Here is a 27,596-nt window from a genome sequence, read left to right as displayed (position 1 = left end):
TCTTGGGCCGGCTCCGGCCGAGGGGCAAACCCGCCTTCCCGGGGCAGCGCCGAGGGCCGGCGGCAGGACCCGGCACGGTGAGCGCTCCGGCAGCCCCGGTACGGCCGGCCGAGGCGGTGCAGCCTGGCGTCGCTCCGCCCACCCCCGGCACTTCCTCTCGGCACCGGAAGGGCCGCTCGGCTGCGGAAGCGTGGGGCCGGCGGGACGTGGCTGCCCGGTAACGGGGGGTGCGGGGGCCGTATGGGGGTGGCTGGGGTAGGGCGGTAGCGGCTCCGGCAGGGCCTGGAAGTAGGTGGCTGCGGCTGGGCGGGGGGGTGCAGAGGGGCCGGGTCTGGCCTGGCCTGGCCTGGTCGGGGGGGCGGTGGCGGCGGCAGGGCTTGGCTCACCTGGCCCTGGCTGGAGAGAGCGGCTGGGGCAGCTGGAGGGGCCGGCAGGGCCTGGGGCTGGTGGGGTGCTGGGGCGGGGGGTGGGTAACGGGGCCTGGGGCTGGTGGGGCGCTGGGGCGGGGGGTGGTAATGGGGCCTGGGGCTGGTGGGGTGCTGGGGCGGGGGGTGGTAACGGGGCCTGGGGCTGGTGGGGCGCTGGGGCGGGGGGTGGTAACGGGGCCTGGGGCTGGTGGGGTGCTGGGGCAGGGGGTGGTAACGGGGCCTGGGGCTGGTGGGGTGCTGGGGCGGGGGGTGGGTAACGGGGCCTGGGGCTGGTGGGGTGCTGGGATGGGGGGTGGTAACGGGGCCTGGGGTGGGGTGCTGGGGCGGGGGGTGGGTAACGGGGCCTGGGGCTGGTGGGGTGCTGGGATGGGGGGTGGTAATGGGGCCTGGGGCTGGTGGGGTGCTGGGGCGGGGGGTGGTAACGGGGCCTGGGGTGGGGTGCTGGTGCACGGGTGGGTAACGGGGCCTGGGGCTGGTGGCGGTGCCTGGAGGGTGTTGGGAGCTGTGGTGGCACACAGGGGAGGGGGCAGGCAGGGAGGTGTGGGCAGAAGGCTCCTGGCATGGGAGTAGGGGGAGTGGGGCGGGAGCAGCTGCCTGGCTGGCTGGAGGTGCTCGAGGTGCAGGAGCGGCGGGAAAACCAGGACTGGTGGTGTCGAAAGGGGTACAGGGGAGAGCGCTGCCCGGGCTTGGGCCCACTCTCAGCAGTACGTCCAGTGTATGCTAGTTAGGGACGCTGTGATGTCATACCCTTCCTCTGCCAGCGTGCTGTGGGCCCCGGCAGTCCCCTGGGGTGACGTCCCCTCGTCTGTGCACCTCGCCCTGGGGTGACGTCCCCTTGACCGTGCACCTCGGTGGATAGCGGGAAGCGCAGAACGCCTCTGACGCTGTGAAAATAAGTTTCCCTGGCAAAAGTCTGGTTCGTTGTATTCTTTGTCAGGGGTGTTTGGCTCTTACGCTGCGTGCCTGACATCACAGGGTACAACCAGCTAATCGCATCCTTGTAGTTTAGACCAAAGTTCTTGGGGAGGGGAAAAGCATATGAGAATGATCGGGTATGATCCTCCGTGTTGAGGATATTCCGTACTCAGGTTTAATCTCTTCTCCAGATGAATAAGCTTTTTTTTGGGGGGGACCCTGTCTCTTCCATGACGTTTGTAACTTGGACTGGAGGTTTTGATGCTTGGCAGGCTTGAAATGAGACACTTGACAGTTGGGTTGTTTTTTTTCCTTGTTGCAAACACAGATGCTTCTATGTGCAGTTTTCAGAATGACTCTAGAAATTTTAAGAGCCAAATTAAATATCTGCTGAGAACTGAAAAGCGGCTTGGCTTATTCTGCTGAAAAGCTTTGTCGTTGTTGGTCTGAAGAAATTGTTTATCATAAACATTGACAACGCTCTTGTCAATACTCTAATCTTTAAACTCCCTTGGAAAAAAAGTCATTATTTTAAGTTTTCTAAGCTGTGTGTGTTGGCATTGCTCTACTGTATTTTGATTTATTCGTTTTAAATTGAACTCTAAAATGTTAGATGACACAATTTTTGCCTAAATCCGTAAGCAACAAATTCTCTGGAACTAAAAATGTTATTCTTGCCGTCTAAACTGTGATCTTGTTCCTGAATCACAGTTGTTTAGCTGTAGAGACACTTCTCTTGTAATTGTTATTCTGCCCGGGCAATGTGAATGCCGTTAAATATGCATATAAGGAGACTTGTGATCTTAGATCTTAACAAGAACATAACTCTTCAGTACCACTTCACAGAAATCATACTACTATAAAACCCCAAGAAATAAAAAGTTCTCTTAACTTGCAGCTTTCACTTTTTGTTAATATCTCAATTTTTTTAATCAGTGCACATAATTTCTTTTGAATTACTCTAAGGTTTGACTTACGGTTAATTTTGGAAAGTTAATTGGAATATTTCTGAGCTTCAAAATGCTGTTGTAGAATAACATACAGGTTTGTGAGCACGTGGGAAATTGGGAAGGGAAGGCTGGGTTTTGCAGGCTCACCCTGCGTGCCTTATCGGGATGAGTACTGAGTGATTCTGCCACGTAAGCATCAAAAATATTCTTTTAATAGTATGTTGGCAGGGTGTCCTCTGATTGCCTCTCCAGTTTGTAAAGTTAGGAAAGAGACTGGAAAAGCAGAGTTCAGCCCAACTCTTCAGGAACCGGATTTAAATATCAAGCTGCTTGTCCTGGTTTTGGCTGGGATACAGTTAATATTCTTCCTAGCAGTGGGTATAGCGCTGTGGTTTGGATTTAGGGTGAGAATAACGTTGATAACACACTGATATTTTGGTTGTCGCTAGGCAATGTTTAGACCAAGTCAAAGACTTTTCGGCTTCTCATCCTACCCCGCCAGCGAGGGGCTGGGGTTGCACAAGGAGCTGGGAAGGGACAAGGCCGGGACAGCTGACCCCAATGACCAAAGGGATATTCCATACCATATGATGTCATGCTCCGTATATAACTGGGGAGAAGCTGGCCGGGGGTTTAGACCGCAGCTCAGGAACTAGCTCGGTGGTCTGCGGGTGGTGAGCAGTTGTGCTGTGCATCACTTGTTTTGTGCATTATTTATTTTCCTTTTCTGCTATATTAAACTGTCTTTATCTCAACCCATGAGTTTTACCTTTCTTCCTCCCCCCGCGCCCCCGGTGCTCTCCTTCATCCCCATCCCACTGGGGGGAGTGAACAAATGGCTGTGCAGTTGTTTCAGCTGCCGGCCGGGTTAAACCACAACACTCTCATATTAAACAATGTCCCAAAATACTTTTTGTTGTCCTGGAAGGTGTCTGCGTCCTCTTAGCAAGGAACAGGGATGGAAGTCTAGCACCATGTTACAGGTTTCTTCTGAAGCGTGTGAAGCCGGCTCTTGGGTGTTCCCTCGAGGTTTGGCATTTGGGTGGTGTATAAATTGCTTTGCATAAATATATTTTCAGCCACTGTGTGTATGTGTGTTACAGTAAGGCTGCAGCCTCTTTTGTTGTGCTTTTGGTTGAATGACCTTGTAAAAACTCATCCTGTGCTGCTTTTGTTTTTCTGTTTGCTGAAGACAGGAACAAGTCATCACCATGCCAGCGTTGCCTCTGGATGAACTCCAGCTGACAGAAAGGGATCCCAAGACAGGGAAGCTGAGAACTTTACCGGCACTGGTGAGCTGTGTTTTTCCTGAAAGCCAAACAAGACCCATAACAAAGAATTGTCCTACTCGGGTCTGGGCAAAACTAGCCCTTGGTCCAGGATATGATGAAATGTGGTCAGCTTGCCTGTTAAAGAAATTGTTTTCTTCGTGTTTTAGTGCATTCAGATTGTCAAGAATTTTAGTTCAATGATGGCTAAATGAAAACTTACTGTGTACAACATCTGTAGTAAACTCTGTTCTCCTGGAACTCCTTATTCTTTTGAGGAACAGCCCAATTAGCAATTTAAACTTTGCTGCAATAGAGAAAATGGTTTGGGAGCTTCTGCAAACTCTGCGTGAGGTTTAGCTCTGGGATAAGTCTGTCCACTTACTGCATCCCATGACCTCCTGCCCTGTGGCTTCAGCTTGGTGAAATCAGAAAATGAAATCCACAGTTATGCTTTTCTCCCAGAAATAAGAAGGCATGGAAAGAGCCTTCTCCTGGGCATGTTGCAGAAGCGGGACCTGCTGTTAGGCTGTTTGCTAGTGAGGAGGTTTGCCCTGGGTTGAGGCAGAGCTCGAAGCTGCTGCTTGCTCCTCGACATCGTTCTTGTTCTAGGATGGGACTATTTGGGCAAAGCCTGTTCGGTAACTTTGGGAAGGGTAGTGAAATGTTTCTTCTCTACTTGGTGGTCATGTCAGTTTGACTTCATGGAATGTTGCGCAAGAACCAGTTTGGAGGAAGAAGAGAGAGTACAGGCCACGTTTCAGAGGCGTGACATTAAGCTGTTGCGGTTTGTTTTGAAGGTGTGGGAGGATTGCTTTGCAAGGCTTTTGGTTAATAGAATGCAAGGAGCAACATCTACTAAATTGTGAAGGCCTGAAAACCTTGTTAAATAAGGATACAAACCCACTGATCTGCCTTGTAAGATTAGAAAATGGGGATGCACCAGGGAACTGAATGTCAAATGGTATTAAAGTGTAATTTTATGTTGGCTTCCTAAAATTCACTGAGCAGCGCAAATGGTAACTGGGCATTCCTGTCACTTGGTCTGTGGTTTTAATACAGTGTTCTGGCTTTCTGCAGCGCCCAGAAATAAAAGCAGATCGGTCTTTTGTGCTATACAGACCGCCACCTGTTGTCAGAGACCCTGCTTTAGTGGAAGAATTCTTGGAGCGAGCCAAATTCATTGCAGATGATCTGAACTGGCTTCTGGCTTTGCCTCATGACAGATTTTGGTGCCAGGTAATAATTGTTTTGTGGACACTGGAGAAAAAGCATGAACAATCTAGGTGCTTGTAAAAGCCACAAACTTTAAATCGTTTTCATAAAGACTTGTATACGCTCATTATGTCATTTGTCAAGCATTTTAATTTTAATTACTGCACCTTCGAGTGCACAGAAAGTAGTCTTTCCCTATAGATTTTTCATTGTGGATTTTAAGAGTTTGCTTGTATTTGATGCATGTGTGAATCCTTTTAGCACTCTTGAGCGTTCTGGATTGTTTTTAAATTTAACTGGGTTGCCCATGAGCGCGACCTATGAACATGTGCCATTCCCTTCTTTCCATTTTCTTGTCTATTGTTGTGGTGCAAGGTAATATTTGATGAGACACTTCAGAAATGTTTGGATTCCTACCTGTGCAATGCCCCTCGCAAGTTCGATGCGTTGTTAGATTGTCATCCAGAGGTGAACGACATGCAGAAACGCCTTCATCGGAGCGTCTTCCTGACTTTCCTCAGAATGTCCACTCACAAGGAGTCCAAGGTAAATATTTCTTTGCCTTGCAGGTGCTCCAGGCTGTATAGCTTAGGGAAAAAGACAGTTGGAGAAATTAATCGTGTTTCTTGCACGTCCAACTGCATTCCTCTCCCTGGCTGTTTTCATCTGTTTCTCCGTATGGATGGGATGCTTCAGCTCTGAGCTCTTATCTGAACCATGCAATGATTCCTTAGGAAGGAGATCGACTAAGTAATAGCAGGTTAGCCATGGGTGGTGTTATGATACATCCCTGTCAGAGAACAAAGAGCAAGCTGGGCTTTGTAGGGCTGCATGGAACAGGGGCTCTTCAGGCCACCAGCAGCCGAGCATTCACTCCCTCAACGCCACTTCCTCTGCAGCGTGTTGCGTAGTCCTTGCTAATACTTGTCTCTCCTTGAACTTTCCCCAAGTTTTGGGCACACAGTGAAATTGCTTTAAATTACTGTTTTCTTGGCATGATAATTGAAAGACATACTTGACCCTAATTGTGTGAGTGCAGCTCCCATCAGCAGCTGTGGAATTTTCACAGGGCATTTGGGCAGGACGAGTGAGGCACCTTGTGTTTTAGCAATTATGCCCTTGATATCCTCACCGGTTCACAATGTGTTATTTAGTGATGTACTGATTTGATTATCACAACAGTGACATTCAGGATGTTTTGAGGAAGGGTCTTGGAGTGGGAGTCGCAGGACTGGGGCAGGAACAGGCAGAAGGAATGCTGGAGCCTGCGGCTGGCACCACTACAGCAAAAATATGACACCTCTATGGTGTCTTTCATTCCAGGATCTGATTAAGTCTTACTGCTCTAATGAGGCAGACAAGCATTTGAAACCATTTTATAGTTGAGTAGTTTGAAGCGAATGAATAGTCTGTTGTCGTGCAGGCAGTCAGCAGGACTTCTGGAAACTGAATCCGGCAAAAAGCCCCGTCCCTCTGCTTTAGCAGGGGAATGCGCGTACTGCCTTTCACTGTGACTGAAAACATTTGCTATCGTAAGCAAATTTGTCTTTTGAAAATCCAAAATCACATTTTAGCTTGCTTGCTTCTCAGCGTTAAAGACAGTGGAATTTTTGTCATCTAGAATTTTGGAAGAAATTCCTGCAATGTTAGAAGTCGTGTGTGTTTTGACACAGCATTCTAGCAGTCAGGGTATAGAGCTGCGGTTCCTGGGTTTCTTTCCTACCTATCACTGATGCAGTCGCCTGTGGTGCCTTGATTCTAGTCTTCCAGGGTACAATAACCTCAGACTGTGATCTCACATGTATTTTTTTTTCAGTGTCAGTGCCAGTTAAGTTGTTCCTATGCCTGGCTGCTCTTTCCTGCTACTTTGCTGAGCCATTCTTGTGTCAGCTCAGCTGTTTATTTGGCCGTGTAGTGAGCCAGGTCTGGGAACTGAATGAACTGTACGTACTTTTTTGTTTTAACTTTTAGGTCGGTTGGTTCATTTCGTGGTGCGGCCGGGGGGGTGGATAGTGTAGTGGTGGGGACGTGAGGAACTGGTGTAAGCAGAGTTGCTGCCTTCTAGGAAACAAAATCCTAAATACAGCTTTGAGAGATGTTTGTACAGGTGTTATTATAATGCTGCAGAGTCAGATATGGATTATCCTTTAAATTACTTTTTTTTTTTTTCCCCCTTCTGTATAGGATCATTTTATCACTCCCTCTGTCTTTGGAGAAATTATTTACAATAACTTCCTGTTCGACATCCCCAAGATTCTGGATCTCTGTGTGCTTTTTGGAAAAGGAAACGGTCTCCTGCTCCAGAAGATGATCGGTTAGTTAAGCCAAGGAACAGCTTGTCTCACTTAGGCTTTTGCTTACTCATATAATGGCAAATGATGAGTGAGGTTTTGTACCAGTGTTACTGCTCTGAAAACAAATTGTTCGGTAGCAACTAGAATCTATAATTTCTAGATCAATTTCTAGATCAGATTAATTCTTTTTTTTCTTTTTTCTTGTGAACTTCATTTATGTCAAGGAATGCATTGTGGCCTGCTGCTTAGCTTTCCTGAGCTGGGTTCATGGCGTTAGGCCTGAACCAAGGCTCAGTTATGCTTGACCAGTTGTTTCCCACACCAATTAAATGTGTCCTCAGCCACTGCGAGAGGACAGTGAGGGCTCTGTAAAACCCTGGTAGAGATGGGAAGGGGCAAACAGCTCGATTCCTGGGCAAGGAGGGAGGAGGGTTAGAAGGTGGAGCACAGTCTGACTGCTCATGAGTGCCTTTGTTCCCAGAGCTAGGAGCTAAGCGAAAGGTAATCACTGGTCTGTGAAGTGGGAGAACTTGACATTTCAATGCAGATATTGATTTATATGGTGCCTTCAAACCACAAAGCACTTCAGAGTGTTGCTCAAGCTCTGCTTATCCCTAGATTTCTCTGTATCTGTACAGTCTTGTGGCAAGCGCATATTAAGCAACATCTCAGCCTTGGATGCTACGACCCACGTACTGAAGGGAGGGCATATTGGTTTAGCTTCTGTGTTTATCCTGTGCTCTTTTCACAAGGGAGCTACCTGTGATCTTTAACATCCACCTGAGCACAGATGGAAGTGTACCTAACTTTGGATTAAGTGAGCTCTTCTTCCTAAATTCTAACCCGCTTCATCTGCAGTTCGTGTAATGAAACTCTTCCCTTTCTTTGGTAGTTATTTTTGTCTCATTTCCAAGTTTACTAACGTAAGAAGAATTAGAGATCATGTGATGCAGCCAAATTTCCAGGCCAGAAGAGCTTAGATAAACCTTTGCATTTCTGAATCCCTTTATCCTTTTTCAGTAACTTCCACTCTAAATTCATCTGCCAAGCCTCAGAGTGGGAAGGAGGCATGAGAAGATAGATGGTTCTCTTTCAGATGTGAAGCTTAGATTATCTGGGTCTTAAAATATTCTGAAGATGACCCGAGTCTATGAAACCTCATTTGAATTATACATAGGCTTCAGAGTGCAATGTGATAACGCTGTGTGCAAGTAACCAATGATTTGCTTACTTGATTATTTGCACTGTGTTGTTACAGTAATGGCATGAGCAGTTCTGGTGTGTAATTCATAACTTTTAGGTTCGTCTCGGGGGGGGATAAATTTTTCTGAAATCTGTCCCATAACTCTTACCTGTGCTCTATCCATGCTGGAGAACTCTTAATTTTCATAGTCTGAACAGTAATTCACAGGAAAATAGGCAGCCTCTGTGCTTACTTGGTGAGGATTTATGGTACGCCGTTACTCAGTGGAGTATTTTGTAAAGACAATGAAGTCCTAGTAATATAATAGCAGGTATTACTAAAGCCTCATTACCTTTAAGAAATATTCTGCCGAACATTTTCCAGTGTATGCTGAACTGTTATCAGTAATTAAAAGTCAACTCCAGTTGTCAAATAAAGGAACTAGGAATGTTTAGCGATAGTATTTGCATTATTCATTGATTCGGCCTCTGGGGCGTGAATCATCTAACATCTCGTTTGCTCTGCTCTGATGAGCATATTCTCATTACCAGCTCTCCAGCTGCACCGAAGAGTCGATGGGCCGGCTGTATAGGCGCAGGCACTGCGCACGAGCTGAGAAGTCAGTCTGTGCCCGTGTCCTAAATGGTTATTAGCTCTGCCTGAAGGGGTGGGGGAGCCGGTAACAATACAAGGGCATCTTCTGGTGCAAATTTGCTTGTTGGCATGAATGTCTGAACTAATGGGAGATGGTCCTCTCTCTCCTTAGAAAATATCTTCACTCAGCAACCGAGTTACTTCAGTGACCTAGACGAAACTCTGCCCACTGTCCTCCAGGTACTGCTTTCCTGCTTGGCCCAGGGCGCGGGTTTCTTCCGGAAGCGTGGCATAGTTCAGAGGGTGGAAGGGAGCAAATGTGGTCATAGGCAAGCTGAATTTATTTGCTATTGCTTACTTTCTCTAGCTTACGCTAACGTGTGTCAGGGTGGTTTTGAATCTAAAACTATTACTTGATGACTGTTTCCTGTGACCTTCCTTCAGCTTCTGGCCTTCTCTGCAGTTAATCTCAAGGAATTCTCATTAGGCAGTTCAAAACCTAGTCTTTGTTTGCCCTCACAAGCAGGGGAAGCGTTGAAACTTAAAACAACAAAACAGAGACTGTGAGAGGTAGCTAAGACTTGACACAGTGGAATGGGTTAGCGTTAATGCTGCAGGTTCTTGGGAGTAAGTGAAAATCCGTTGGAAGGGATGCATTGTTGCTGTGCAAAAGGTATTTGGCACCTCTCCGTGTCTAAGCTTTCAGTTTTATAAGCAGCTTGTATACTCCCCGGACTCGGTAAGCAGGATTCACATTTAACCTGAGGGGGAAATCAAGGTGCCTTGACATCTTTGTACCCTGAAAATGTCATCTTTATGTCCTCAAAAAGCTCATCTATGCACAAAAATAAACAAACCCAAGATACAGTTTGCCCCAAGACACCTATAATGTCACCTGTCTTTTTGAAAGCCTACATTCTTCTTTCTTCCTGTGTGTTAAGAAACTGTTAGAGCTAAATCTCAGAGGTGATATAACTTTAAAAAATATTCTAGGATGGAAGACCAAACCTTCAAATGAATTACTGGGGATGAGAGCAGAGATCCCATTTGCATTTTGTGAGGTACCACGTCGGAGCAGTTTCTCTGCAGAGCACTGGTTTCTTTACTGTGTGTGTTGGTAACTGTTGCAGAGTGATACCAGTGAATCTCAAGTATATGGCTGTAACAGCTCAAAGATGTGTCGTTACTGATCCATAAAGCTATTTATGTGCTCGCACTGTTTCTGACAGGCGTCGATACAGGTGCAGGTTTAGGAGCTTACATGCCCTGTAGAATAGTAATGTTAACCCCAAGGATGCAATTTTGGTACCTTTAACCACCCATGAACATGTCTAGAAGGAGAGTTTGGCAAGTCTCTTAAGGTACAAATGTAGAGGAGTTGTTTTTAAATTGGTCCTACAGCAAAGGTTGTTAGCGATCCGCAACCTAATTCGGTCGGCTGCTCCCCAGATTCTTTGTTTATAAAGATGACCCACAAAATCTGCCCTGCTAACCTCAGGGCAGAAGGCAGGAAGGGCTTTGGGATTAGTTCATAGGCAGGAGGTGGGGTTAAATTCCCAGTTGTGCCACTACTCCCCTGCAAATAGGGCTAGTTGGATCCCGAGTCCCTTCCCCGTGTCAACCTTGCTGTCTGATTTTTCTCGCATAGTGAAGTGTTTGGGTTAGCTGCAGTCCCCCTCTTACCACCACCGCGTGCAGCTGCACTCGCGTTGTTCGCGAGTCGCAGGGAGTTTCGGAAACGCAACGCAACCCTTCCTGCTGTAACCTGCGAGAGTCTGTTGCAGCTTTCACCTTACACACCTCCGTGCTGTATGGAAATAGTCCCATATTGCATATGTGATCGTGGCAGTGATTGTTAACGCGATAAAGCATGTCCCACTGCTTTCCCCCATCTGTTTTAACGCTGTCCTGTTTTCTTGATCTAGGTGTTCAACAATATTTTGCATAAATGTGGCTTGCAGTGTGAAGGAGCCTCTGCTGAGCCCCAGAAACTGGAAGAAAGAGTAAACGTGACTCCAGGGAACATGCCCCTCCAGGTAGAACTGTTGCTCCTTGCGTGTTTCTGTTTGTAGTCCTGCAGACTGAATGCTCCGTGGAGCAGCGAGACCACAGAGGGTCATTGTGTTCCCAAATACTGGTGGCTCATACAGCACGTGGTTCCATGTCACTGTTTGTCATATGACTTGCTGATAAAGCCTTGCCACCATGAGTTGGTTGCTTTGCTCATGTGTGTTTCAACCATATCCATTGTAGTGTGGGTTCTTTTAAAACCTGACTTTTTTTTGCTTAACCAGCTTATATGTAACGTAATGAAGTGTCTGACAGAAGTCCCCACGTAACCCTGACAGCGGTCAGAGTTGATCTTTTCTTCAGAAATGTTTAACAACAGTGTACTTTAACTCTAGTTAATTAAGAGGGGATTTGTTTTGTGCTGGGTCCTTTGCAAAGACAGGCCCCATCTCAGTGAGCACGGTCTTCTACAAAATCTTAGTCATACGGTCTGTTCGTGGGAGTTGTTACAGCATCTGGCACTGAAACGGACCACCGAATCATCCCTTTAATTCCTGTATTACTGCTATGCAGTGCTTCCAGATAGATAGGGAAGAATACTGTATGTGGAGGTTATATAGAGGGCAAAGCCGCTGTCCAAAACACGATCTGATGAGGATTCTTCTAATTCCCCAGAATCTTTCATGAGAGTGAGCAGTTGGGATTGCATTATAGATGTTTAAAGGATAGAAGCTTTAGTAGAGAGATTGTCTCTGCCTCTAGACTCAGTCATGTGTAATGTATTTATGATTGATAGCAGACTTTGTGCAGTCAGGAAAAAGGCTTGATCTGAACATGACGTGTCCCTGGTAGTGGGTTATTCTAAAACTTGTCTGGCTTTTCTTGCAGTAATTGCTCTTTCTCTCCCAGGAGCTGAAGGATATTGTGCTGTACTTATGCGACACTTGCACAACAATCTGGGCGTTTCTTGATGTCTTCCCATTGGCTTGCCAGACCTTCCAAAAACATGAGTTTTGCTACAGGTACATCTCTGACTGCAGACAGAGCTTGTCTTGGTGAAGTAAAAATACCGAATGTGCTGCTGTGTCCTGTCCCGGTGCCTTCATCATTGAAAGAGTTGACAGATTTAATGCAACTAGAGACTGCTAGGCTCACACTGACAGGAATACGGAGAGTCCCAGTGAATAAATGAATATAGGGAGGTCTAGAGTTTGTCTGTTGCGTTTCACCTTGATCATTATCTGGATCCTAGAGCCAGGCAACCATGACAGTAAACAGTACCCGGTGTGCTTTGGAAAAGGTGGGGAGGGACGAGCAGAAGAGAGTTGAGGGCAAAAAGAGCTTCCTGCCGTAGGACCTGAAGCGAAGGAGGTAGAAAGTCTTACGGAGTGGTAGTCCATCAGGGTCTGGGAAAAAAAAAAAAAAACAAACCACGTTTTTGTTTGATGTTATCATTAAGTTGTATGCTAGAGAATATTACTGATTTTGGCAAAAGCTGAGTGCCTGGGCGAGGATGACGAGCCAGCACTGTCGCAGCTGGGCTGACAGCTGATTCCCTGTCCAGCTCCGGATCACAGTGGTGATGAGTCGGGGGGGTCTCACGGACCGGACAGCAGAGTGTGTTCCCACAGGGGCTGCAAGTCTTTGAGTGGCACTTGACCTGTCTTGCTCCAGGAGTTTGAAGTCCCCAGATCATCTTGTAGAGCCTTGCTGTAACAGCCTGCATTGAGAACCAACTGCAGTGTTAATTTAGTGTCCTCATTTCCCGTTTTGTTTGCTTGTTAGTGTGAAGGAACACACGCTTGTGTTTTGCTTTTGTTTCCAATCAGGTTGCAAACCTCAGAAGCCTTACAGCTGCCAGTGGTTTATGGACCACAGGTTGAGTAACGCTGCTCTGGGGTGTGTAGGTTTCTGTCCTCTTTGGATGTTGTCGTTGAGTTGGTTATTGAAAGAAGAGCAGTTTGGTGGACTGCTGGTGGCTGTTTGGGTTGGCAAGCAGCGCTGCTTACATGCTTGGTTACTCAGAGGAGGAAAGCCTTTTGCTTTTAATTCTGTTGATGTCAGAGATGTGCTAAAATAGGCTTGATCTCTGTGCAGTGGGACGACGGCAACATTTTCATTACTTCTCATTATGGTCTAATGGCTGGGTCTTTGGAGTGTGGGGAGGGAAAACTGATTTACGTGTCATCTTCTTGGAACCTCTGCGAGTCTGAATCAATCAGCTGGCACTTGCTAATTTCTCTCCCTGACTCAAAGTATCAACCAGCTTCTGCTACAGTTGCCTCAAGGATACTCATTTAACTCGTTTGGCTCTTAGTGTGAGACACGGACATAATGTTCCTAATGGAGCCTCTGCTCCTCGGCGCAGCAGGCTTGGCTTTTGTGCAAAATGCTGTAAACCATTATTCCTAACGTCTCGCTACTGGGGAAGCGGTACTGGCTGTTATTCTGTGCGGGCGTTTCTCTGCATCTCTTGGTGCTCTGTCCCTGAAGGAGAGGGTCTGTGTGGGCTGCCTGGCACGTAAATTGTGAAACTGGACCAAACTAACTTTCTTTGTTTCCTCCCTGCCCCATCCTACTGAAACATCCTCTTAGGCTTTCTGCATATTGGATGCCTTCATCTAAATGCCCACCTAGAGCAGAGCTGAATAGCAAGACCAGTAAGACTTTGTTGGAAATCATATCCTGTTTCGTAATCCAGTTTTAGCACACAGCAAGATAGGGCCGTAGGGATACTGGGGTGGGAGGGGGTGTTTCGGGAGGGGCTCAAGCAGATCAGCTCTTTGCAGACTGCAGATTTGTGTTTGGGATGTTTCTCGGTTGGGCAGATTGTTCTGTTCGTGAAGCATGATGCTTTTCAAATGCGTTTCTTTGCGTACATCTTCAAAGACACCTCGATGGTTTCCTTAGAGTGCTGCTCTTTCGCTATTGCGTATTTGCTTGCTTGTGTTTCAGGGAACAAATAACAAGATGGGGTAATGCTAATGACTGCTGCTAGTGAGGAGAACTTAATGAAATTAACCATTTGATTTGTCTTTTTAGCAAATTATTTTTGAAACCTCAGTTGACAATTACTGTTTTGTTGCCCCTTTCTACAGATTAGCTTCATTTTATGAATTGGCAATTCCTGAGCTGGAATCTGCAATTAAGAAGAGGCATTATGAGGATAACAGGTGAAAATGTCTGCAAAGGCTTGCCTTTTCTTTTCAATAAGACTCTCCCAGGGCTTAGTTAAAAATTCACTTCATGCTGCTTTACCCACCTCTGTGGAGTCTTTCTATTATTTTTTTTTTTAATGCTGCTTCAAAGAACTCTGAAGAGATGGCTTTTCTAATTCCAAATTTTCCTGGGCAGTGGGGTGACTAATGATTTCTTTCACCGCTCTCTAAGAAGAAACTTGATGAGAGATGCATTCAAATTGTAACAAAGTGTGGAAAAAAATGAATGATATCTCTATGTATAGATTGGTCTCATTTTAAGGCACAGACTGTGCTGGTACAGTTGAGATATCATGTGTCTAGCTGTCGGAACAATTGGTGATTGAGACCAACGTTGTTTAGAGCATGGATTTTTCCTTAAGCAGTATGAAATGGCTCTAATCTCTTGTCCTTGCAGCAGAAAAAAATTATTCTGCTAATGAAATTCTCCTTCTGGAGGGATAACTCTGGAGTGAAGGTGTGTTAAAGATTCAGATTTCTTGTGCTGACACCAACAGTGTGTTCTTTTACTCTCTCTGAAGTGTTTTTGCTGATCTGTGGAGGAGAATTTCACATTCCAGGAAGAAGATGATAGAAGCTTTCCACATCCTAATAAACCAAGTCTGTCTGCAGCCCATCTTAGAAAGCAGGTATTGGCACTTGGGCTCTGTGGTACTAGCCAGTTATTTGATTGCCGTTGTGGGGGAGATTGTTTCCTCATTTTCTGATTTACCGGAGAAAATGAACGGATGCTGCTATTTGTGTTGGGGTTGGAGCCAAAGTCTTTGGCTAAGATCAGAAGTCTGTTGTCCTGCGTAGCAGGAACGTCCCAGATGAAGCTGTACGATCCAGAACTGGGGTGGTGAGCCATGTGTCGACCTCGCTAAACTGGGAGCGGGCTGTGGTCCAACGAGCTTTCTCACCTCGGTTTGTAGCTAAGTTGCAAATTCTAATGCTGTGTGTAGACACCTCGACTGAGGCACCATAGTAAAAGCGATGCAGTGTTATAGATCGCTGAAAACAGTCATTTTAAATCTAGAGACTGGTGCCTTTACCTAGTTCTTCTCCCCCCCACCTCCTATTCTGAAAATTGTTAACTGATAGCTTTGTGAGTAATCTCAAAATGAAGGCAAGTATAACTCTCCTTATTTTGAAATAGAGAAGTGAAGTGAAATGACTTAAAATCATGATGCATCTTGGGCCTGGAGAACTTGGATCTTGATTGCAGGCAAGGCCGGTGCTCCCTTGGGCCGGTCTCTCCTTGCCTCTACTCACTGCAGGTTTTGCAGACTGCTGGTGTTTGTGGCTCCCATTCTGCTTGAATATTTTCACTGGTTTGATATCAGTAGAGTTGTCCGAGAAGATGAGGAGGGGAGGATTGGTGGAATTCCTTACAAGAGACCTGGATTTGCTTCTTTGACTTCCTCTGACCCAGACTCTTATCACCCAACCTGTCTGAGCTGTAAATCCAATCCTTACAGGAGCAATAGCAGCCTTGCCTTACCCTCGCTTACCTGAGGATTGCCTTTCAGCACCCACCACAATATTGAAAGCGTAAATGAACCAAAGAGTGTAACGTGTTCAGGTTCCGCAGTACGAAGGACTACATATGCTTCAGAGGTGTAGTACAGGACAGCTCATGGCCAGTTTGACGAGAGTTGTCTACTGTGAAAATGATGTGTCCGGCTTCTAGGGAAATACCAGCAGCAATGGGAGGTTTGGGTGTTCGACCAGAAAAGTTGCAATAGGAGTTTGTTTGGCATGTGTTCCTACATAGGTGAGCACATATTTTCTGGGAGGTTCACTGGTATAATCCCAAGGCATATAATAAGAGCACAATTACAAAAGCGCTACACGCCCTTTTCTGCTTATTGCAAGTCTGAGGCATCAAACTATGATTTGTGAAGTCTGTCAGAAGTCCTGTAATTCTAACTGTGATACAGCTTTAGATCTAGCTGGCTGAAATGTTTGCTGAAGCCACAAAAGAAACTTGTTTCCATTTGACCTTTTGCTCCTATCAAAGCCAAAAAAATGGACTGAAATCTGTTTTCAAATGGGATTTTCCCCTCTATGTATGAATGTGACTAGTTTGGCTAGTGAGGCAGAATGTGCGATTGCACGATGCGGTAGGCTTACCACAGAGTTTTTTCACTCTCTTGTGCCATTGTTTTCTGCAGCTGTGAGAACATTCAGCCTTTTATTGAAGAATTTCTACAGATCTTCACGTCGGTGCTTCAGGAAAGGAGGTGAGTCTGGCTGAAAGAGGCCCAAGGGGAGGGTCAGCTCGCCTTCCTCTTCCATTCTTTATAGCAGAATTGCCCGAGACATTATTATGAGGCGTTACGATGCATTTGGGAGTTAGAAATCATTCTAACTAGTTGGGAGAACTGCTGTGAGAGGATTTCAGACTGCAGTACTGACTTTATTGTAAAGGTGAGGAGGATGTTGCGTGACGCTGGAGAATGTTATTCTTCACTCTCTTTAATCCAGGCTTTCAAAGCGGAGGATAGCAATTTAGCCATTAGCTACCTTGACAAGTTAGGCTATTATTACTAATCTGTGCTTTTCAACTGGGGTGCCCAGACCAGAAAGGTATTAAGTGCTAATGCTGAAGATGCAAACTGAATAAGTGGCAGAACTGGGAATTCGATCTTGTCCTCCTGACCACGCTGTCGTTCTGATCGTGTTAAAGTCATAAACCATATTTTCTCTGTAATGCGGCACTGGGATCCAAGTCTCGGCATCATGAGAAGCGTTGTAGCTGGCTCTGGCTTGGGGAGGAGTGTTGCTGCAGTATAACGGGGGGCAAAATCAGCCATGGCCACGCGCACGGAATTCGGCATTGGGCGAGAGGCTGTATGCCTTCCCATCTGAACCGTGAGGAAGTCTGAGTGGCATCGCAGGGATGGTAGTGTGTGACAAGTCTGCTGGTAATGTATTCTTGAGTTCCGCTGATTAAACTTGCTTCTGCGTTTTCAGATTTCTCCGTGACTATGATGAGCTGTTTCCTGTTGAGGATGATGTCAGTCTGCTTCAGCAAGCATCCTCCACGCTGTATCCTTTGCTGTCACCTTGAGGTTTTGCAGACCTGGCTGCTCTTCGATTCCTTCAGGCCAGTGGCATTTCCAGTGTTGCATGACTGGCAGTGAGTGATGGAAAGTTTTTCCCTTAAAAAAAGAAAGGGGGGAATGTTAATGTAGGCATGGGCTTGGGAGTCGCTGAAAATTGCATGGTTGCCTCAAGGCGAGGTCTGAATACGTGCACCTAGAAATGTCCTTAATGCTGTCCTCTTAGAGACGAGACCAGGACAGCCTATATCCTCCAAGCAGTGGAAAGTGCGTGGGAAGGGGTAGACAGGAAAAAACCACAAGTCGTTACAGATCCAACACCACCACCGGCAGCATCTAATGGAGCGTCAGCAATAGTGGAGAGCGCTGCTGAGGAGGTGGAAGAGCTCAGGGCTGCTTATGCGTCAGAGGATGAGGTGAGTAGAGCTGTGTGGGTAGGACTGGGTTCTGCTCCTTCTGTCCTTAACTTCATCTGTCTGTGGGGAGAGGATTTCTTTGGATTGGTTTTTGGGATTACATGAGATTTAGTCCCAGTTCTTCCCTTTGCTAGATTTCAGTGCAGCCCCGTGTGCCTTGTGAAATGAGAAAGGAAGCTACACCTGAATCCCAGCTTTATCTTTGCGCAAATTGCTTCTAACTCCTGTTGGCTTGGGTTTCCTGTTGCTGTGGTTTATTCAAATACTGTGCTTTGTCACTGTAGTGATTTATTCAAATGCTTCATCACTGTAGTTCATGTGCATATTTTATAAATGCACAGTTCCGATGTTATTGGAGGAAGGGATTCTCCAGAGTATCCTTGTTGACTCGGGGACAGACAAAAGTAGTTTTGTGCCCAAGTCTGTGTCATAGCCCTTGTGTACTATAAACACCTTAACCAATTTCTCATCTTTTGACTTACTTGTGTTGAAATTCCAACAACCCGGACTGTTCCTTTCCCTTTCTTAACCTGCATCCCTGCCTGCCCTCAGCTGCTGTCTCTTTCCAGTAACGTCACCCATTCTGTTTGGTACGTGCAGTGTGCCGGCGCAGCTGCTGCGCCCATTGCCAAGGTGTCAGGGGTGGAGCTGGACTCTCTGATCTCGCAAGTGAAAGACCTGCTGCCAGACCTTGGGGAGGGCTTCATCCTGGCCTGCCTGGAAGAGTACAGTTACAACGCCGAGCAAGTGATCAACAACATTCTGGAAGATAAGCTGGTGCCAAACTTGGATAAGCTGGCCCGAACAATGCCAAGGTGTGGGATGGCTTCGATGCCTTTTGTTTATTCATTTGTGGGTTATCATTAAACATCATTCTTACTGAAGGTTAGACGTTTGTTAGCTCTGAGAAGTTGCACGTGCGTTTTCTTGGGGCAGATAGCTGCAGTGAGAGGTACTCATTGCCCTCCACCACTAGCTTTCTGCCCTCGTCGTGTCCCCGCAGAGGACCGGAACATTCTCTGTCCGGCATTTCAGTAGAGCAGATGCTGGGTTGTGTTTTGTGATGGGAGGACAAAAATACTTGTAGGTTAAATGCTCAGTTAACCATTCAAGTTCCATCGTGGGGACATTGGCTTAGCCTGGGCTGGGCAATAGAATGTATTGTTATTTTGCTGCAGAGGGCAGGGTTATAGGTGTTAAAACTCCAGCTGTCCTGCAGGAAAGGGAACTGATTCCTCTCTTCAAAGGAACTAATTCAGCTGCAATTCAACTCGCAGGGTCAAATACAGTATTTGAAAGGCTATTGGTTTGCCATTGAAGTTAAACTAGAGAGAGATTGGAAATGGCCATTTAGATCCGTTTTTATCTACCCTTTGACAAACTTGCCAGGCTTTTGCTTGCTTCTCTGGGTTGTAACTGGGGTGTAGGGTTTATAGCTGGCAGTGGAATTGAGTTGTTTTGGTTTGTCTGCAGCTGCTAGCATGTGTTTGTGCTGCAACAGCAGTTTCTGACTGAGTGTCAGGATGTGAATGTGCTGTTTGTTCACATTTCATGGAGGAACGGGCAGACTGTCTCATTGTTGCATTAAAAAAGGAAAGCATCTTTATCAGAAAAAATGATGTAAAAAATAAATTTTAGTTTTGCAACAGTCTTCATGCTCTCACACTCGGATCTGCTGACTTTGGCACAAATGATGTGGGTGGGCTTTTGGAAGGGTTCTTTATTTCTGCGAAGCCAGCAGTTACTGAAGATAGGGCTAGATTTTTTTTTCCCCCCTGCCTCTTGCATCTTGAAACAAAACTGTCAGTTCAATAGCAAATGTAGAATTTTGATCACTGCTGATTTTTAGAAGTGAGCACAGCAGCATTTTCAGATGCCCAGCTGAGCTAACAGCACAACAAAATGAATGTAAAAATAATCGTCTTTTGACTTATAAGTTGAACAAATGTAAACCTGGAACCCTGAGAAAGAATTAATAGGGAACCATAGGGAGATAAATATCCTGAAATCAACAGCAGCAAATTATTGGAATTTTTTCCAGCATGTAATTCATCATACTTAGTGTTTGGCTTTACTGAGTCACTGTTTTGAGACCAGGCAGTCTGTTGAATATTCCGTGCTCCTGTACAGTTTTACTTATTCTTAAATGAACAGAAGAATTTTCTCTTTGCTTTCTGTCAGTTGCTTTAGTTTCCCCACAAAGATAAGCTTCCAACCCGGTGCCTTTTATCTTAGACCAATGCCATGTAGTGGCTGTGCATGTACTATAGCGTGGCAGTGAAGTGAAGGAATAGGAATCTGTGACCCAGTCAGCACCACAAAGAGGATCTTGGCATGCCGTGGGCGACTCTGAGACTAACAAAGAATAACCCAAGGTTTTAGGAAGGAGAGGACTTGTTCTTCCTCAGTTCACCTCTGTTTTTATTCTCTTTTTTTTACCAGGCAGCTGAAGCCAGACCCTACTCCTCTAGTCACTTCTCGCTATAATGTTTTCCAGAATGATGAGTTTGACGTTTTCAGTAGGGATTCAGTGGATGTTTCTCGGATACAAAAAGGCAAGCGGTGAGTATCGTGCACCCTTAATTAACCCATCTCTGTCAGGCGGAATAAATATCTGCAAACCTGCAAATTTATTTCTCGTACAAACCTCCTGCAGGAATTTGTTGGCAGGGGGCAAGGCTTATCAAAAATGTTTCCCCACCTGTTTCTTCTGTTCCTCTGGGAAAGTAAAATGAAATATTATTAGGGGGTTGATTTCAGTTAGTGTTTTTCCTAATTGGCTTTCCTCTGTATGCTGCTGGAGGTTGCTCTGCCAAACTCATTTGTAACGTTGGGCTCCTGCTTCTTCATCTTAATGTTAAACTCGTACTGAACAACAAACCTTGAAAAGGAACCGTCTCTACGAGCCTGGGATTGTGACTCAGAACTGAGAATAAATAATGATTTGGTTTAGATCCAAGTGAAGCTTCAATATCCATCTACTGAGAACACTCTGGCTTAGACTATTTTTGTTGGTCCTGCTGCTGTACGCTTCCTGCAGAAGGGCATTTCCTTTGCTTTCTGCCTAGCCTGGTGTGGTGTTCTGTGCCACACTCTGTCCAAATTTAGGTGAGGACGTTGCCCTCCTGGCTCCCTGTGGTGTCAGCTGTATCTCTCTAACAGGGTTGATTGGTTTCACATTCCTTTTTATACGCTTTCTCTAACCAGCCGAATCTGATCTTTATGTTGGTATGTATTTACACTGAGCGTAAATAAAAGTCCGGCTGGAGATAGAGCCGCGTGACCCTGGGAGCTCCTGGTTACGTTTTTAGTTGCAAAGCTGCATCAGACTCTCCGGAGAAAACCACTTTTGTCCCAAAGTCCAGTTGAACAACTTCTCAGCAGCAGTGCTCTAGAGCTTCTGTTGGCTCAGCTAGGCAAGAAAATAATTTCTTTTCTCTCTGGCCAAGACAATGACTTTTGAAGTGTCCATAGCTAAGAATTCACAGGCACGATCTCTCTCCATTTCCTCATCGTGTTGCTCAGGCACCTTGTCAGCAGGAGCCTTGTGCGTGGGCGCGCTCGGTTATGTCCCACCTCCCCAAAGTTTTGCTCGTGCGGGTGGCTGCTGCAGCAGCCGGACGAGGCCAGAGAGCACTGCCCAAGTTCAGCACAGTGTCCAGCCTGTGGAATAACCCTGTTGGGAGCTCCCTCTGCAGATCACTTACGGAGCTTTGGAAGCTGTAAGTCATCCCAGAGCTGGGTGGTGGGACCCTGCTCCCATGGCATCGCCCTCCGGCCACTGCCGTGTCCTCTCTCCAGCGGTAACACCACTGCTTGGGAAAGCTGTCGTCTCTTCTGCTGTGCTGTTACGTGGCCTCTTGGGATTATCCTCCTGTTACTGCTGCTGCTCCTGGTGTCTTTTGGCCTCCCTCAGGCTATGTCTTCATTCCAGAACAGTTCTTCTCACACTGAGAATGCTCTGCAGGACTCCAGACACATTGTTTATGTTTTGAGTGGTTTTCAAAACCTGGAGGTAACTAGTTGTGATCAGCAATGTACACCTATGCCCGAGTTGACCATATCTAACTAAATCAGACAATAAGCTACAGTACCTTCCTCTTTAGGATTTAATATTCAGAACTCCATAGTTAGGAAGAGTGTGTCCTTTCAGCACTAGAACTGCAACTTCCTCTGTAGTCCTTGTTCCACAAGCAAGAAACCTGATGCTTTACCCAAGCATCTGGGTAACAAGGTTCTCCCAGCCTAGTTTGAGATCTGCTTTGGATTCAAATTGTATCCACATATCTTTTTTTCTCTCTCTTTCTCCTTAAAATCTTTTGCTCACCAAATCCTGCTTGTGTTTAGAGTGCTGTTGCTGCCTAAGCACGATGTCGCAATAACGCTTCAAGAGCCAGACCAGGTTGGGTCCCATTGCGGGTTAAGCGTAAGCAGTTTGACTGTTAACACGAAGGAGAAAGCCACACCAGGATGAGGAGAGGAATGAGCACGAGGAAATGAATATACTAACATAGCCATAACTCTTTGCTGATCCTGAAAAGTGCTCTTGCCTGTCTCTGCCTGTCCGGCCATAATTGCTAGCTGAATCTGGGTCTTGCAGTCAGAGCATGTCCTGAACACCATGGGACTAGAGGAGTTATCCCACTGTTTTTCCTGGAATTGGTGCCTGAAACACTTCATTGCAGCTCTTCTGCGGTCACCAGACCAGCTCAACAGGAAACAATTATCAAATACTTAGGTCAGTCTCATGCTGAATACCAACAGAAGATGTTATCCCAGCCTAGGTATGTGCGAACTAACCGCGTGCTTTGTAGCGCCTTTTGCAGCTAAGCGCAGGCGTGTGAGTCATGGCAGAGAGGGGAAACCGCATCTATCTGCCTCGTCCCTTTTGTTTTGGGATGCTTAATGAAAATCAGCCTGGTTAGATCACTTCCCTGCTGCTTGCTAGTATGTCACGTAAGTCTGGTCCATTCTCGAGTCACTGACAGTCTGCCTCAGACGGGTTCTTTCTCTGATAATATCCAGATGTCACGTAGATCCGTGATCCGTGTTCCTCCTAGACTTTGAGGGCTGCAAGTTGTCCTGTGAATACTTGACAGTGGAATCCCTTGTTGCTTTGCTGTACGCATATACTTGGCTGGTCTGAAAAACGGGACTTCAAAGAGCTCATGCTTGTGCAGCTTGAGGCACAGCATCTCAGTGGCTGCTTTTTAATACCTCTGTCAAAATTCTATTCCTTGGTCTTCCTTTCTTTAAAATCACTATAATTTACTTGCCTCCTAAATTTAAAAGAAAATTGTACATGCAGTTCTTTGAAAAGAACCAATCAAGTTCTTCTAGTCTACTCTTTCTTAGCTGTGCTCATTCTAATCCTTGCTTGCTGCACTGGTAACTTTTTGGCTCTCCCCATCTACATTTGTGGTTTGTATCTCACGTTTGTAAGCTGAGGTCCTTGACTATAGGAGCACACGTGTCTGTGCAGTGGTTACTCTAATGCAGCCCTGGTCCGTGATTTGCAGCTGTGCTTGCTACCGCAGTGAGACAATACTGCAGCATGGTGTTAGAGGGCACTCCGGGCCTTGCAGAGCCGTCTCGTAGGCTGGAGTCTTAGCCCTAACAGCTCGCCATTCAAGATTCATGGGACTTCTCGTGTTATTTGGGTCTTGGCCAAATTTCAGCTTGAATATAATTGCATTTGGCCTCCGGTAAAAGCTTCCTTTCTGTCTCAAATGGCAGTGACGGTCTCCAATTCCTCCTCTTATCTGCTGTGTAATCTTGCTGGGCTTCTGTTTAACAATGACTTTGTTCCAAGCCAGGAGTGGCTGTTTTTAGTAGCCAGGCAAACGGCGCTCATATAAATCAGAGGGGAAATAGGTAGGCTTAAGTAGTGCTTGTGGAGTTTGAGATAAGACTTCTGTTCCTTCAGCTTCCACTTACTGACAGGAAAATAAGTAACTTAAAGAGAAAATCTTTACGCTGCCTTTGTGTCTGCCTCTCTGTTTCCATCCTGTGGAGTGCAGGAGAGAGAAGGACACGACCAGGAGCTTGCTGAATGACAAACGCCTGGTTGCTGAGCAGAAGGAGCGCTACAGCCAGTACAGCGTGATTGTGGAGGAGATTCCTGTGCAGCAAGGAGAAGCTCAGCTCTACAAGGAGGACTATGAGGACGAGTACGATGACACTTACGATGGAAACCAAGTGGGGGCGAATGATGCTGACTCGGACGATGAGCTGATCAGTCGGAGGTAGGTGCTGTGGCTTCTGCAAATAGGAGGTTGATGGGAATCGTCACCTAGAGTTGTCCAGCTCGCTCAAACCTGTTCAACGCTGCTTTTGGCTCTGTTCCTCAATGAGGACGTGCATGCTTCAGACAACCCCTTTTTCTCCTGCTGCTGCTTTCTGTAACGTGCAAGGAAGGAGATTTGGGTCTCTCCCCTGTTAGCAGGGAGCGTTGCCATGGCATGCGCCCAGAATATTTGCAGGCTGCCACTTTCTGTGTCTGCAAGACATGGCCATTGTCTCAACTAATCAACAAATAAAAGAGGGGAGTTTGCCATTGTCTTGAAGCTCTGCAGTGTTGCTGCTTGTAGAAAACTTCTACTTCCCTGCAGCGGGGGAAAGTGGGCTATCTTGAATAATCAAGATTGAGTGTAGTTGGGCAACGTAAAACAGCTGGTTAGCGAAGGAAAACTTCAAAATTTGGAAAACTGTACAGCCAGACTTCTCCTTGCCAATCCCCTCTGATGTCTCGGAGTGCTGACACCTGGAATTCAGTCCCTGATGGATTGCACTGCACTCTCCACAATGACTGACTGCTGGAGACAATTAGCTTTTAGGAAGTAAAGGGTTAGTTTAGGATGGGGGTTGTAGAATATTTATTTTGGAAATAAAAGCTAGAGATAGAAAAACTGCTTTTAAAAGCTGGTTTAACTTTTTGAAAGTGGCCTTTTAAATTCTGATGCATTACGAAGATGTTACTGTTTCTAACCTCAAACCAAAATGCATCTTTGGGGTTCCTTTGTCCCTTTTGCCTTCCCCCCCGCCCCCTAAAGCATGGTGAGGCTTCAGTTTAAATCCTTTTTGTGGCTTGCCTGTAACAGTGTGGCACTCGGGTCTTTCCTCCTATTTCAGGTGCTCAGTGCTCACCGCTCCTGGGGAGGCAGTAGGAACAATTAGTGGATGTTACAGCTGAAAACTAGATCTATAGGTTTGAAGTAACAAAGACTCTTCTGGTTTTAGATTTGACAGTGGAATGGTGGATCTGAATTCCAATAGAATTTAAGCACATGCGCGCGCACACACACATATATATACACACACACGCACACACATATATATTAAAGAAGAGCTATAGGCACGTGCTAAATTCTGCCTCTAACCCCCCAGGCCCTTTGCTGCTCTGTGTGTTCAGGGTGATTCATAAAACTTGATGGATTTCTCCAAGCATTTCCTCCTGTGTGAAACTGGGGCACGGCAATGAATTTGGGGCTCCGTGGATAACCACTGACCAGTCCTGGAGGTTTTAGGGCACAGCGCTTTCTGAGCATCAATGTTTCTGTCGGAGTTTGTGCTTGAGGCTTGTCCTTGTACAATAGGCGTTCCCTGACGGGTGAGCCTAAGCCTAGCAAAGACCCCTCCTTACCAGTGCCTCGTGGCTGTGCCCGGATTCCCTTCGACCAGAGGAAGCAGTTGTTTCCTTGGAGAAATTCCTTGTGAGGTTTCAGGTTTTTCCTGACCTGCCCCTTTTTTTAAACTAGTATTATGTTCAGTAACAACTTCATAGTGAACGTTCCCCAGTGAAGAACATTGGTGTTTAATTGCCCATAGTAAATGTGTCATTAACTACTGTGTCTCTTTTCTTTGGGTGGTTTGTGGGTTTTTTTCCAGAAAAAGAAGCAAGTCCATGAAATTTGTAGATTCTCATTTTTGAAAGAGGTGGTGCAAAACGAATAGGATATGTGTTTGGTGAAACATTTGTGGCTGTACTCTTTCCTCTGCTGACCATTTGTGTCTTAATTCTCAGGCCCTTCACAATTCCTCAAGTCCTGAGACCTAAAGGACAGGAGGAAGGACAGGAGGAAGAGGAAGAAGATGAAGAGGAGGAGGAGGAAGAAGCTGAAAAGGAAAGAGCAAAGGTGACATTTAGTTTGTGATTGGAGTTGCATTAAGATTTACCATATTTGTTATCAGTTTCACCTGCTAGTGTTTGCCAGAGGTGACGTGGAGCAGATTTCCTCTCTCAGAGAGTGAATCTTTTAACAGTAGCATGGACACTGAGCTGCTTCTCAGAGCAGCTCCTCCTGCGGTCTGCTGGACTGTGCAATGTCCCCTGAGCACAGCTATCTGCTGCTTCCTAGGCTAACCATGCTGGAGCAATGACACTTACTCTGTGGAGAGGTTTAATCTCCTTTATTCCGTAGACAGATGATGTCAGCAGAACACTTTGAGGGTCACTAACGCTCTGTCGTAGTGGATATACTGGAAATAGTGACGTTGATGGTGTTGCCGGCAGAGGTAGGATGTGGGAAGAAGTTTCTGCCAGGTTTTGTGTTTAGTCACTGACACCAATCGTGCTGGCTCAGCCAGAAGAGATAACGAACAATGAATTGACTCTGGTCCAACAGAATCACCTCCTGCTCTAGCCCTTTACATGATGCTGATGAGTTTACTGACCTCTTTCCTTCCTTCCCACGGTAGGACCATTTTGTGCAGGACCCAGCTGTGCTGCGGGAGAGAGCTGAAGCCAGGCGCCTGGCTTACCTTGCGAGGAAGGGGTAAGTAAGGATCTCCCTCTGCGGGGTGAAACCGTGGCTCTGCGGTAGGCAGGTGTTTTGCTGCTGAGTGGAATTGTTGAGGCTATACCTGTTCCTTTACATTCCCGTGTGTCAGAGTCACCGCCACGGTGGTGGTAACCTCCTCACCCAACTTTTACTTCACTGCTGGCTGTTCCGTCCCATCAAATGGGTGGCACGTCCCTTTATCACAAGCAGCAGAACCCTGTGCAAGATAGAATCTTGGAGAGCACGGCTTCCCAGAGCTTGAACAGCTCCCACGGGGATTCCAGGACAGTTTAATAGCTGTCCTTAGCTGACAGACTCAGCGTGTAGAAGGACGCAGGCGTTGTGTGGCTAATGCCGATACTCGGCTATTGCAGAAGCCCTGCAGAGCTGGGCTGAGCCAAGGCTCAGGGGCTGACAGCTGAACTCCTCGCACACCGTCGTTTCTGGGGATCGGTATATTTTGTCCCCTAAGTGTGCAGTGCGCTTGTTGTGATGTCATTTTTCTGTGTGCTCCAGGCACAAGCATGACAGCTCTGCCGTTGTCGGGAACGTGAAGGGCCATGGGCAGAACCGGGAAACGGTGCAGGAACGACGGAAGAAGGAAGCAAACAAAAGCACAAGAGCTAACCATAACCGACGAGTCATGGCTGACAGAAAGCGGAATAAAGGCATGATTCCTTCCTGAAAGACTCTTGGTGCGAGCGTTGCATCATCCCCAGTCCTCCGCTTCGGAGGCTGCAGTTGTGCTCCATTCCCTCGGCTCTCCCTTCGCTCCGGGGACTGGAGTGTGGTTCGATACCTGGCACTTCAGCTCACAGGGAATTGCACGCCCTGCCCGTGCACGGAAAGGAGCCGCCCTCCAGGCAGACCCTGACTGCTCTGCAGAGACACACGTGTGTTACGATGGGGGGGCTGCACCGCGATGCGTTGAACAGGCTGCGCCAGCCCTTCGTTTCCTTTTGTACTATTTATAATTCTGAGAATTTTATTTTCATACTGGCTCCTTTGCGCCCTCTCCGCAACTCAAGCGGGCTTCCAGGCCGCGCAGCAGGCAGGTCTGAGAGCGAGGCTTCCCTGGAACAGCCCTCGCAGCTTTCTGCTCCGCTGAAATGCCTTATCCTGAAGTACAACTTGAAGGTTGATAGCAAAACGCTCAGGCTATCCCCATTGCTGACAGACACACAGGAGTTCAGGTGAATAAGACCTTACCATAAATATCTGTCCCTTGAGTGAGTTGTGTGAAAACAGAACATGCAAATAAATGATATAAATCTTTTA

General features: G+C 46.5%; 1 protein-coding gene across 3 annotated transcripts; it reads left to right on the top strand.

The window, feature by feature from the left end:
• The first annotated feature begins 101 nt into the window (after window positions 1-101).
• On the top strand, window positions 102-27,596 carry ASCC2 (activating signal cointegrator 1 complex subunit 2). Of its 3 annotated transcripts, XM_075769169.1 has the most exons (20): window positions 183-217; window positions 1,190-1,344; window positions 3,486-3,585; window positions 4,642-4,800; window positions 5,152-5,322; window positions 6,961-7,090; window positions 9,020-9,087; window positions 10,773-10,883; window positions 11,767-11,879; window positions 13,956-14,030; window positions 14,597-14,704; window positions 16,232-16,300; window positions 17,034-17,108; window positions 17,349-17,538; window positions 18,139-18,353; window positions 19,981-20,100; window positions 23,559-23,783; window positions 25,562-25,673; window positions 26,236-26,312; window positions 26,835-27,596. In XM_075769169.1, the coding sequence occupies exons 3-20, from the start codon at window positions 3,505-3,507 to the stop codon at window positions 27,001-27,003; spliced, it is 2,268 nt and encodes a 755-aa protein (XP_075625284.1). In that variant the 5' UTR covers window positions 183-217; window positions 1,190-1,344; window positions 3,486-3,504; the 3' UTR covers window positions 27,004-27,596. The 3 variants fall into 3 exon arrangements, with proteins under 3 accessions (XP_075625283.1, XP_075625285.1, XP_075625284.1); XM_075769168.1 differs by lacking the exon at window positions 1,190-1,344 and having other exon boundaries at window positions 102-217; XM_075769170.1 differs by lacking the exon at window positions 1,190-1,344 and having other exon boundaries at window positions 171-217; window positions 3,490-3,585.

Source organism: Balearica regulorum, chromosome 17 (assembly GCF_011004875.1).
Source record: "Balearica regulorum gibbericeps isolate bBalReg1 chromosome 17, bBalReg1.pri, whole genome shotgun sequence".
Taxonomy (NCBI): Eukaryota; Metazoa; Chordata; class Aves; order Gruiformes; family Gruidae; genus Balearica; species Balearica regulorum.
This window is presented reverse-complemented; position numbering and strand designations above follow the sequence as displayed.

Coding starts and splice junctions, on each gene's coding strand:
- ASCC2 (XM_075769168.1), top strand. CDS start 3,505: ATGCCAGCGTTGCCTCTGGATGAACTCCAGCTGACAGAAAGGGATCCC. Junction 4,801..5,151: donor ATGACAGATTTTGGTGCCAG/GTAATAATTGTT, acceptor TTGTGGTGCAAG/GTAATATTTGATGAGACACT. Junction 14,031..14,596: donor AGGCATTATGAGGATAACAG/GTGAAAATGTCT, acceptor CTCTCTCTGAAG/TGTTTTTGCTGATCTGTGGA.